This window comes from Melanotaenia boesemani, chromosome 1 (genome assembly GCF_017639745.1).
Source record: "Melanotaenia boesemani isolate fMelBoe1 chromosome 1, fMelBoe1.pri, whole genome shotgun sequence".
In the NCBI taxonomy this organism is placed as follows: Eukaryota; Metazoa; Chordata; class Actinopteri; order Atheriniformes; family Melanotaeniidae; genus Melanotaenia; species Melanotaenia boesemani.
In genome coordinates this window covers 17,566,151-17,578,802 of record NC_055682.1, presented here as the reverse complement: position 1 = coordinate 17,578,802, position 12,652 = coordinate 17,566,151, and the positions used below count along the sequence as shown (strand labels likewise).

The window sequence follows — 12,652 nt, the reverse complement described above, 5'->3', positions numbered from 1 at the left end:
GTGTGTGTTTTTTTTCATATTATAAAGCACTTTGTGACATCTGCTTTTGAAAAGTCCCATATAAATAACAAGTACTTACTTAGTTGTCTTTTTTGCTTGAATCCATCAAATACAATGAAATCTATAAATTACACCAGGTCAAGAAACAAGTCGTGTTTTGTGAAAACAAAATTTTACAGCAATAAATAAATAAATAAATAAAAAGGTGTTGCTGCTTTCAACTTCTCTGACCAGTTTAGCAAAAGTGATCATTTTTATTAATTTAACCAAATTAACTGTGACATTATATTTTAGTCAGTGAACATTCTATTGCACTTTACTGTGAACTGTTGTAAAAAAGGAAAAAAAGATTAAGTAGGGTTAAAAGAAAAGACAAGCTGCACACCCTCAAATCCAAAGGATGAGACAACTGAGTGGTAAAAAACAAAAAAAAGGACAGAATTCTTCATTTTAGCCACCAGGCAAGGTGCATAGAAGCAAAAGAGAGGCACCTTTAAACAGAGGATGCAGGAGGGGAAGAAGTGGCTGCTGGCCGACACAGCTGGTTCCTGACAAAGGAAGCCCACATGGAGGCCCGGGTCCTGCTGCCTGCTGTTGTCTGCTGCTATCACCGCAAGCAACATTGCCGCCTGGCCTCCCTAGGGGCTGCAGACCTGCAACACAGAAAACAAAACACACAAACTGTAGCATTCAGGCGCACACTTCTCTTTTGAGCTGCAGCAGCAAGCAGTCAGGAGGAGGGTTCAGATGAGAGCACAACCCCTCAGTCAGAGCCACGAGACAAGCTGACCTGCAACTGACACTCACCCACCAACACCCGCTCTCGATTACAGCACGCATACTTTGCTGGAAAGGAGAGGATACAGATCCAGAGAACCTGGTCAACAGAAATGAAGAAAGAAAAGAAGATTTACATGCAAGAAGTCCACCTAAAGCGGCCTACTAAAAAGGATTAGGACAAAGACTGCTCATGGCTATCACAGTAATGTACAGCTGTTATACAATTTATCAATCCAAAGTTTTTTTCCAGACGATGGACAAACAAACATACAAAATAAGCTACCAGGAAATTTCAGGAAAAATACAACCAATATAAGAGTCTTCAGGAAGGACGTGAATATACAGGAAATACCTGTACTTGTTTCTTTTTATTTTTTTAATTGGAGCTCTAAGTACAGCTGGGAACTTTTCCTTGCAAGGCATTTTATCAGGTCATATATTTGTCTATTAGGGGCTCAAAGGTAAAAATAGGAGACAAAATCTTAAGGAAAACAAGGAAGACGCTTATCAAAGTTGTTGATAGTGAACACAAGCAAGGAAACCTAAATATTTAGAGCTAATATTAATGTTAGGCAGACTATCGCTTTGCTGTTGACCCATTTGGACTTGTGGGTTCAACGTTTGCAAGCCTCCAAACCTTTGACATTTTAGAAAATCTGGAAAATCCAAACATGTCTGCTGAGGTCCACTTGGAGCACCAAGGAAGCAACAGCCTTAGAACCGTTTCATCTTCTTATCCCTCATTTGTTCCACGTGTCCCCACGGTCACACTGATCAGCCACCGAGAGCTGAGGGAGAAGCACACTGCCCACAGACACCAGCCTAGAAGTCTTGATTACAACCTGGCAGCCAGCAGCTATTACAGATGCAGCGAAGGTAGGAAAGCTTGTCATCTTACAGGACCTGTTTTATGAAATCCTTTGGCAGTGTGTTATCGGTGGTGAATGATGGAAGGTCCCGGAGCTGTCAGGTCTGCTCATTAAGTGTGTGTGATTGACAGGTAATCACTTTGTGTTGACTTTGTACCGCATGTTATAAGGTCAGTGTAAGGTTTCTTCATCTTGCTAGTAGACCTGTTATTTCACAATTGAAGCAAAGGATTTAAGGTTAGAATGTCCCATCTAAATAACATTTCTTGCCTAGCATGGTTATGTGTAACACAAGCTTTAGGGTAGAGCTACCATTAAATCACAACATCAGGGCTGGACTCACCTCCAAGTTCATTTCAACAGCATGCTCTTATCATCATGTCTTCATATGGGCTGTCAAGTACAAATAAAGTTGTCATTTTTGCTAAGGAGACCAGTGCAGCACATTGGTCCTGTGGCACTGAAAAGGAAAGGGAAAGAGGGTTTTTAGAAAATCGGGTGGGGGTCTTCCTCTGGGCTTCCCCAGACAGCTACAGGGAACAGTAGACTCTGGGGTTTCACTGTTCAGCTTCAATGACTTAATACGGTCAATGTGGGTGCATCGCAGTGCATGACAATAAAACTTTAAGGTGTGCTTTCTGTAGACAGTTGAATTCCCAGGAAAAGAAGGAAAATTAAGGTTAAAGAAGAAATGTAAGTGATTCATAAAGAACTGAAAACACTAAAGCAGTATCTTCAGGTGAGAATGAAAAACTGAGTTAAATCAGTAAAGGTTTTAAGAGAGAGATGCATTAACAATCAGACTTTAAAAGACTAATTTTATGGACTCTAAATATGTAGAAACGGTAAGCCGGTGTGAGGACTAATACCCAACGTAGTGAATTACCTGCAGTGCGTACCGTCTCTTGGCAGTAATGAGCTTTGTGAACGTTGTAGTGATAAGGCTTCTATAATTAGGCTTAGTCATAAGCATACCCCCTGTAATTCTGTGATAAAAACCCAGTAGAACTCTGGTGTTGGTGCTCAAACCAATTCATCACACACACGCATGCATTCACTAAGGAAATCAAAATGTCCAATTTACAACTGTGAAGACGTCCCTTTGTCTCAAGTTGTTTGTCACATGTCTGTATGTATATGTGTGTGGGTATACAGTCCAGCGGTATGCTCACACTCCATGGATGAGCAGCAAAGTTCGTGCATATATGCACATGTGTGTTTGCGTATTTGTATGAGGTGTTGTGAGCCACAGCATAGGCTTCCTGTGAGGGAGCAGATGTCGCAGAGCTCAGGCACAGCTGCGACAGGCGATAACTGTGGTAGCAAGAATATGTCGGCATGCTGGCTCTTCTCCCTGGGTCTTATCATTTGCACACAGCATACAGACTCTCTCGCTCTCTCACTCTTTTTCTCTCTCTCTCAAATAAACACACACACACACACATAGACACTCTACAATAAGGAACTGCCACCCAGCACTAGTACACCCTCACAGCAGGCCCAGATAGAGCCAGTAAGGCGATGCAGAGAGGAAGAAAAGTAGCAAGTACTAAATCAAAGGACTTTGATGGTAAAGGTGCAGAGAATCCCTAACAAAGCCTTGGCTCATGTCTGCTGTATCATAGACTTCACAATTTGGTGGCAGTCCTAATCCTTTATAGATATGGATAGGATATTCTTTACATTTTTTCCCATAAAACCAGGCCCCGCAGTATATGGGCTTAACTTCTCCCTGTGTTGATAACAGAGTGATGCATAATCAAGCCCAATTACTCATGCAAAATGGACTTGTAGAAAAGCTACTAATTTTGGTAGCTAAATTTGCTACCATTAATTTGAAACATTTTACTTGTCACCAAGAGAAAATTCATTACAATTTGTAAAATTATCATTTGTCAAGTTCGTCAGAAAGACAAAAACATACACTATTCCCAACCAAGGTATGCAACAATATTGTTGTTGTAACATTTTGGGCCCAGCAACAGGCCAAAACTTGGTTTGCCCTGAGGATAAATCACTCAAATCCAAGATGATGTACATACAATCCAAAGTGGCAAGGAGAGTCCAGGTCTTTGTACTGGGGAGGCTAACTAACCCACACACAGCATGATCCTCTGGACAAGACTATACAGCTCACCTTCACCTCAAGGACAGTATTGCCAGTGGTACCAACTATCACTGAAATATTCTCTGCATCCCTTCTTTATTCACACCCCAAGGCAGTTTTAAAACCATTTGAACATTGATTCATATGACTTCTTCATCTGACGTGTTTCTACAATGAGCAAATGACCAGAATGATATCTAAATGACCCTAATCACCCAAATGTGACCTAGTGGGTCAATGACACACATGTGAGTCAATGAGTTCCATTACTCTTGTGGTGATAATGAGCCCTGAAGAGGTGAAATACCTGCCACCCCCAGCAAATCACTAAGTAAGTAAAGTAATGAAACTACTTCAAGAACCCAAAAGTAAGTCCAGTTCTCATAAATATTATCTTTGGGCTGGATTAGCTGAGTGTGCTGTGGGTTTTGTGCTTTTACAACAGATCCATACATCTAGGCATGATTTTATCTTTTAGTCTTTTTGTCTTGCAGTTTTGCCTCATCACTCTCAGCTGATACTTCAATGAGTGACTTTATTATAACAGAGTAACAGCACAATATGAGGCTGTTGTTGTAACAAAATACTGCCAACCACTTTTTTACTGGTCCGTGGCTTATTAGTTTGATCAGTGACCCAGACAAGTGCAAAAAAAAAAAATCTGAAAGGTAATCAAAATAAGGAAAAGAATAATGTTGTTGATGATGCTAGTTGGGATTTAATACTGACTATATATGGAATACAGAAAGGTGAGGGTTATGTCTGTGTTTGGAAAGACAAGGTAGTGATGAGATGTGTGTGTGCATGTATGTATGTGTGTGTGTGCGTGTGGGAGAGAGAGAGACAGACAGAGAGAGAGGGAGCTGTTATCCTCTTTATTTCCTCAGCACCAGCTTTGTGGTTTCTATGAGGAACAGATGTTCACAACTTGATACAGTGCCTCAACCTCCTCTACTCACTATCTTCACTGCAAGCACCACCAACTGTCTGCACACACATGCACACACATACACATACCACGCACACATCGTGCCCACACACACACACACACACACACACACACATGCTGTCTCTTGTGTCATATATATTAAAAACTCTTCCCTTACCCACCCCTCATCTCCCCTGTGTGGGGTGGGTGGCTGTTCATCTCGAGCTCGGATCCTCTACCAGAGGCATGGGGATTTGAGGGTCCTATTTAGTATCTTAGCTGCTCCTAGGACTGAACTCATCTGAACAGAGATGTCTGATGTTTCTCCGGGTATCTATTGGAGCCACTTCTGCATACAGATCTATAGTCCATTGTATTGGACTAAGCACCTGTCTTAGTAAAACATCACTGGAAAAGTTGCAAGTTGTTCAAAATGCTGCTGCCAGCCTTCTGACAAAATCCTCCAAGTTCTCTCATGTGACTCCAGTCTTGATGGAACTGCACTGGCTTCCAGTTTAATTCAGAGTGCAATTTAAGATTTTTTTTTACTGATTTGGAGAGCTCACAGCAAGGTCGCTGGTTTGAGCCTCGGCTGGGGGAAGGTTCGACCCTGGGGCGCGGTGGCCTTTCTGTGTGGAGTTTGTATGTTCTCCCCATGTATGTGTAGGTTCTCTTCGGGGTTTCAGGCTTCCTCCCACCGTCCAAAGACATGCATATTAGGTTAATTGGTCTCTCTAAATTCTCCCTAGGAGTGAGTGTGTGTGTGTGTGTGAATAGTTGTTTGTCTCTTTTTGTGTTGGCCCTGTGATGGACTGGTGACCTGTCCAAGTAGTACCCTGCCTCTCACCTGCTAAATGCTGGAATAGGCTCCAGCTTATCTGCAACCCATAAAGGAGTAAGCAGTACAGACAATGAATGAATGTGTGTAAATATATATGTGTGTGTGTGTGTGTGTGTGTGTGTATATATATATATATATATATATATACATATATATATATATATATATATATATATATATATATATATATATATATATATATAGTATGTGTATGCATGATTTTTCAGTTTCTGTCTGTGCTCAGGCTGCATATCCTGTTCTTGAGTTAACACTTGATGTAATCTGGTACTGCTTCCTTCTCTGTCAGTTACTGCTTGTGTTGTTCAGATATCACCTTGTGGTCAGGGCTTGTTCACAGTCACCTTGTCTGGCCAACATACAGATTCCTGCACTTCAATTCTGATCCACCTCTTCTCATGATAAAGTTTGTGCCAATGTGTAACATGATCCTGAAATCTTCCCGCACAACCATTTTTTTTAACAAAGTACATATTCAGTAGGACTACGGATGTATACATATAACAAAAGGATAAAGGTAAAATATTGCATCCATTTGTCCTCAATAACTGCAGATGCTCAGTTTTCAGTAAATAACAGATGGGCTATGAGGCAATGTTTCTTTTGGCTGAGACATTAAAACCCTTAAGTACATGAAATATTTAAGAAAATTACACAATTCACACGTTGCAATGTTTCAATATTTGAAAAATACATAGAACGGAGAATTTTACAGCCATGCTGGACATGCTGGAATATCTAACATAATGCAATATGTCTATGTGGTAATACTTGAAGCAGAGTTTCTCAGAAGACATTATTATGTCCAAGAGCATGAATTTTGAATTCCCATCATGTCTGAATGATTCAAACAGCTGACACTTTAATGCTCAATTTCAAACAAAATGTCAGGGGGTCCAAAGGTTGCAATTTGTAAAAGCAGCATTCCAGCATGTGTGCTTGAGTGGGTGGGTCAATGATCCGTTACACTACACCATATCGCAGAGAAACTCTCTTTCTGTCTCACCCTCTTTAATGATATAAGAGAGCAGCTCAAGGACATGTACATATAAGAGATGTTAACAAAGAAAGTGAGAAATCAACATCCTCTTAAGCACACTATCTATGAACACAGCTTAAATTACAAAACTCTTAACATTAGCACTACAGGGTGCATGTGACACAGAGGGAAATGTCTCAACACAGACAAAGTTTTGACCAAAAGTGTCACAATCAATACAAAAGAGGTTTGTGTTTTTAAAGTTTTGTTTGTGTGGTTTTTTTTTTTTGTTTTGTTTTTTTGTTTGTTTTTTGTTTGTTTTTTGTTTGTTTTTGTTTGTTTTTTTCTTTTTACTTGGTGGTGTAAGATTTACTTTTAAACGGTTACATTATTAATAGCTTCATAAGAGTGTGATGTCTTGAATCTCCACGAGTGAGGAAAGGATAGTAGAGGAGAGAAGAGCGCAGGGACACAATGGGTCTGGCGTTCCTTTCAGTCGGCTCAGGGCCTTATCTCCTTTCAACACACTACCCTGTGACTGCCACTATAGGAAAGGATTTACAATGTGTGAGTGGAGGAAATGCTGCAAACTTCTCTTTTTCTCTATGGCTTTTACTCTGAGTCGCATATACACAGAAAGAGGGAGAAATAGTCATTTACATAGCCGCACAATGAGCAAATTCAGTTATTGTATCTCAATGTGTGCTCAACCATCCAGGAGATACTGTCAGCATAATAGAGTCCAAAGCAGGGAAGGGGTGTTTGTGAGGTGACAGAGATAGAATAGTGAAAGGAAGGTGAGACAAAGCTGTCTTTGTCATTAATGCCATCAAAGGGACTTCCAGTCACAGTATTATGGTACAGAGAGTTCATCAAGGAGAGTTCCTACCTTGTGTGTGTGTGTGTGTGTGTGTGTGTGTGTGTGTGTGTGTGTGTGTGTGTGTGTGTGTGTGTGTGTGTGTGTGTGTGCGTGTGCGTGTGTGTGTGTGTTTCATTGTGCAGTTTATCATCCTGGCCACATGGAGCGTCAAAGCTAACCTGGTGACCACTTGACAAAAGGCCAAATTAAGAGGAGTGAGAGGCTGTCAAACAGGGAGGCTGACAGGTTGACCGGCTCCCTTCCCTCAGAGAATAGCATCCTGTCAATCTTGGAGCTGTCACCTTGACAGGAATCCCTTCTTTGGATGCAACCGTCATTGCCAGCCTTTCCATTAGTCAAGGCCATGCAGACACACATGTGTTGACCATGTTCAGTATTCTGCATAATGAGGAACCTACATTTAGATACGAAGGAGACACGCCTATACAGAGCAATACATGGGTTGAGAGCTGGGCACTTCCAGGATTTTGCCATATAAAGTCAACAAAACATGTTTTTTAGGCTTTCTTACGGCACCCAGCACCATAGGTGACATAATGATAACTAACACTACACATGTTCCTGAAGAATGTTTTAAGTGGACAACACATTTTGTAGGGCACAGTAGAATTTCCAATTATATTTAACTGCTTAGTTAAGGTATGGCCCTGCTACATAGCCTCTTGCATCAGTTTACAAGGATACTGGTTGCATATTCCCATCGCTGTGTGTGTTTTGTCACATTAACAACACTAGCTTTATACTAAATCAGATATTATAAATTGAGCAAGAACATCTGGACCTTAGATTACCTGCAGTCATTTCTAACTACTGATTAGCATTAAATTGTTAGGCTCCAGTAAAAGAGCACTGGGGCTTCCCCTTGCATTACATGTTTTCAAAATTATTTAATCAATGCTGGAGAATTTTTTCCAACACCTTGCGCCTCAATATGAAGGCAGCGTTTGTGTTCACTGTTGGAAAGGCTGGTGTGACTGGTCTCGGGGCTCAGCAGCTGTCTGTGTGTACTTTACACGCTGGTTCTGTTTGTTTTGTAGAGACAGGTGGGGTCAGGAGGGTGTCAGCTTTGTCTTCTGTCCCCCTACATGGCTCTGTGTGTGTGTCTGAGTGGGTGTGTGTGTGTGTGAGAGAGAGGACAGGTGGGTTGGGCAAAGGGACTAACAGACCAGTGTGGACAGGTGGAGGATTCTCACTATAGAGGCAGCAGATGTACTGTACCTGCCCTTTTCGCTGTCTCTTTTTGTGATTTCTGTTTGCCCGGATAATTTATTTGTTTTTCTTTTTCGCTGCATTATAATGTTATGAATATTACAGCAAATGAAACAGCAAAAATTCTATTCTATCTATCTATCTATCTATCTATCTATCTATCTATCTATCTATCTATCTATCTATCTATCTATCTATCTATCTATCTATCTATCTATCTATCTATCTATATACAAAAAAATGTTAGAATATACTTTTAAGAAAAAGTCCACCACTGTATCTAATGAGTAAATATTTACTGTCATTTTTCTCTAAACAACTTTAGTTACTTTAAAAGTCCCAGAAAAGTCAGCAATTTGGAGAGATTCTCTCACCTCTGGAAACATTTTACACTCCATTTTGGCTTTTTCTTATTCATTAAGCAGAAAACTTGACAAAATAATCAAAACTGATTTAGTTTTTGTTATTTGAGTTTGCAGTGAAATCTGTCCCTCATAAGATGTTCATCTTAAAAGATTAAAATGTAGCAGTTAATAAAACAAGAAACAATAAAATGTGAATATTAATCTTGCCCATGCAGTTAAAACAAGCAAATCAGGAGCATGTGTATGCACAAAACAAAGGCCTATTATTAGCGTTGATAGGAGTAATATTTACTACACAAGACACGTCTTCCATCTGTCCTTCTTCACATCAGACATCCTCACTGTTTAGAGCAATTGAACACTTAAAAGATTTTACAGGATATACGTTATTTACTGGTGTGTGTTCACATGCTAACAAACATGTTCTTTTGCACTCCCTCAGCTCTTAGAAAGACGTTGTTAAAATGTTAAATAAAGCAAATAAGTGTGCAGTGTTGCAGTCCCTGTTATCGTGCTCGTCCTCGTGTGAGGAAACAGCGGCCCCTACAGGCAGACAGTAAAACAACCGAGTTCCCTTCAGCTCACGTTGCTCTTTGATTGAAGCTGTTTATTTTCACCTGAAACAGTCGGGTGCAGTTTGTTTTATGTATAACATGTAGGCCTACGCCATATATTAGCCTGAATTATACTGGGGATTTGTGTGTGCGTGCGCGCGCGCGCGCGTGTGTGTGCGTGTGTGTTACCCACAAATAAGTTTTTTATTGAAATATAAAGTTCCTCGACTAGTTGTGCTGCTAAGGTTTTATGATATATTGTAGAATACCCAGCCTAATTTGATAGATTTTCATAAATATGGGGTTGGCTCTGAATCTTTTTCAGAAAGGATTCCTGTACAAAAGCTGGCTGCTCTTGCTTCTGATGGTACCCGAGAGAGAGAGAGAGAGAGAGAGAGAGAGAGAGAGAGAGAGAGAGGTTAGGAGCTCCAGATGGTGTTTAAACGCAGACAGAAGGCTACAGAGAGGACACAGAGGAGGAGGAGGAGAGCGCCGCGGTTACTGCGCACAGTGGGCTCGCCAGCTCCAGTCATTACCGAGGACAAAACAAGTCCGAAAATCCCTCAAATTGTGAATTGACGGCTAGAGAAGGCTGCAGAGAGGCTTCACTTAGTGTGATGTTTTTCTTTTGTTTCTTTTGGAGAAGTGAATTTTAATAGAACAGCCATCTGAGCACAGCTCTGCGGAGGATCGGCGCGTCGGAGGAGGACGAGTACAGAACCTAGAAACGTGAAGGTGGAGCAGCCTCACCACAGGCTGTGAAGAAACAAGGAAGAAGGTTAATATTTTCGGATGTAAGAGAACTTCCTCCTGACACCACGGACTGCGGCTTAACTGCGAACTTAAAAGAAGACGGTTTTAAAGTTACCACCGGAAGGATACAGACGCACGCCACAGCCCGGAGGATCCGCATCCTAACTGTTTGGTTTTACGTGGCGAGGATTTGAGGACTTACAGTAGCATTAAGGAGCCTAACCAATCAATAGTTTGGTTTTCTTCTAAAACGATAACAGAAAGGACGCCTTTTTTCGTTTCTTTCCTTTTTCTTTTTCTTTTTTGCAACTGACATTGCACCGTATTGTCTCTTTCACCTGGGATGGTTAAAATGTGCAGAAGAGCGGATTTACATGACTGGGATAAGTTCTGAATATAACACAAGAATCCGCTTGCTTTAAAACATAAACCCAAGACTGCAAAACCAAAGACATCTGTTTGCGTAAGGATCGAAGAGCCCTGACTTTGGTTTTGTTTGCTCTATTTTCCGACAAAACTGAGAAGATAAATACCTCACAGCCTAATTTATTAAACCTGGACCCTGATTCAACACCCAAAGGAAAGTTATTTTATGTGCGTCAAAACTCTGCTATTTTTGTTTTTTTCTCGATAAATCAAAGACAGAAAAAAAGGAATAACAGATCTAATGCTTTAATCATTTTATGTTATTTTTGTTTACTTGTTTTTATAATCAAACGATGAGGATTGAGACGATATAAAAAGAGGTTTAGAAACTATTTGGTGTGGATTATCACCGCTACCTTTACCTCAGATTGACCTCGACCTTCACCAAGTAAGTACCACCCCCCTACCACCACTCACAAACACATATACACCTTTATTTATTTTATTTTAATTAGTTGTTTTTAATTTCACCCGGGACTAACAAGAACTTAGAAATTTAGAAGAGTTTTACATGTTTAATAATCCTGGATTGGGAAAATGTTTTAACATTTTGTCACTTTTTTATGTTACATTATTTATAGGTTACTGCATAAAAACATCATTTTTTCCTTTCAAATGGTTTCTGTTTTAAAACCTAATTTATTATCATGGTGTTATATATTGTCCTGTCTTCAGGTGATTTGGAATGTTTAGTTAAACTAAACCATCTCTAAATGTCAAATTGCAGATTTATCATTATTTAGTTGCCCAACTGATATAAAGATAAGATTTCTCTGCCTCTAATAAGACATGAATGCACAAAAAAACCGCATTTGAAATATTTTAGAATGCACACCTTTTTTCATTTGTACATTTTAGCAACTGAAGTATCGGAAGCCCATTAAAGGAGCTAAAAGTGGGAAACAAAAGAGGGGTGATGAGTTGTTTGCCCCAGCAGATTGTTCTCCACATCAAAGGATACTGAGACAAAGTGATGACATCAAATCTGTTCTCTGTGATTTTAGTGTCCATCTACACCCGGATGAAGGTGATGGGTGTGAAGGGATGAATGTAGTCATTTAACTTGAGTTGAACTGCATGGTGCCTCAAATAGCTTCTCCACCTTTTTGTTTGATAGTGCTTTATCAGTGTCTGCTTTTGTGTGAAAAGAACTGAGAAACGGAAAGCTCAGTTCTTCCTTGTGAGCGCAGGGTGTGTATTAGTATGATGACAGCATGAAGGACAAAGTTAGAGGAAGTTTATAAAAGGAAATGTGTGATAACCAAAAGAAATAAACAAAATATATAACTTAAATATAATGGAAGATTAATAACAACTCCAAGAAGAAAACAACCAAATGTTTCCACCACACTACTTGAACAGCCTCAGCATCAAACTCCTCTGCTTGTGAGTGCAACAGTAAAACACTTTTCCATTTTCTCTGCAGGACACAGCCCTGTATAATTGGCCCTGGTAAAATATCATCTGAATAATTTAACAGTTGATAATAGTCTTGAACAATGGATGGGAGGTTTCAGAGGTGAAACCGCAGTGCAGACACCCTGCCTCACCACACGATATATTCCAACATCACCACCAAGCAAGCATCTCTTCCTCTCTCCTTCCAACTGATCCGCAGGGCCTTCTGCCTGTGAAGGCAGATGTCCCCACTTCATCACTAAGTAGCTCTTTTAAAAGGCAGGCCATTCATTATGACCCCAGCTTGAGTGTTTATTCATTTCCCATCCACCACAGGTGCTTGGTTTGGATGTCTTCTCTTTTTATATACAGGAAACATACCACAAGGCTTGGCTTGGGCAGTAGAACATGTTTTCTTCTGAGGACACAGCATCTAGCAAAGCCCTAAACCAGTGGAGAGTGTCTGCTGTCTAATGACAATTATATATTGCCTTATTGCAACTATCTCAGTTGCATCACAACTGTTGTAACAGCATTTTTTTTGC

General features: G+C 40.3%; 1 protein-coding gene across 4 annotated transcripts in view; it reads left to right on the top strand.

The window, feature by feature from the left end:
- The first annotated feature begins 726 nt into the window (after positions 1-726).
- The window catches only part of cbfa2t3 (CBFA2/RUNX1 partner transcriptional co-repressor 3), a 42,474-nt gene continuing 30,548 nt past the window's right edge, over positions 727-12,652 (top strand). For 3 of the 4 annotated variants that reach the window (XM_041980596.1, XM_041980604.1, XM_041980587.1), the window contains exon 1: positions 727-1,656. In XM_041980596.1, coding sequence (XP_041836530.1) covers positions 1,452-1,656 — 205 coding nt within the window. In that variant the 5' untranslated portion in view covers positions 727-1,451. Of the gene's footprint in view, positions 1,657-9,945; positions 11,098-12,652 lie in introns of those variants that run through there. The other variant, XM_041980614.1, reaches the window with a different exon arrangement.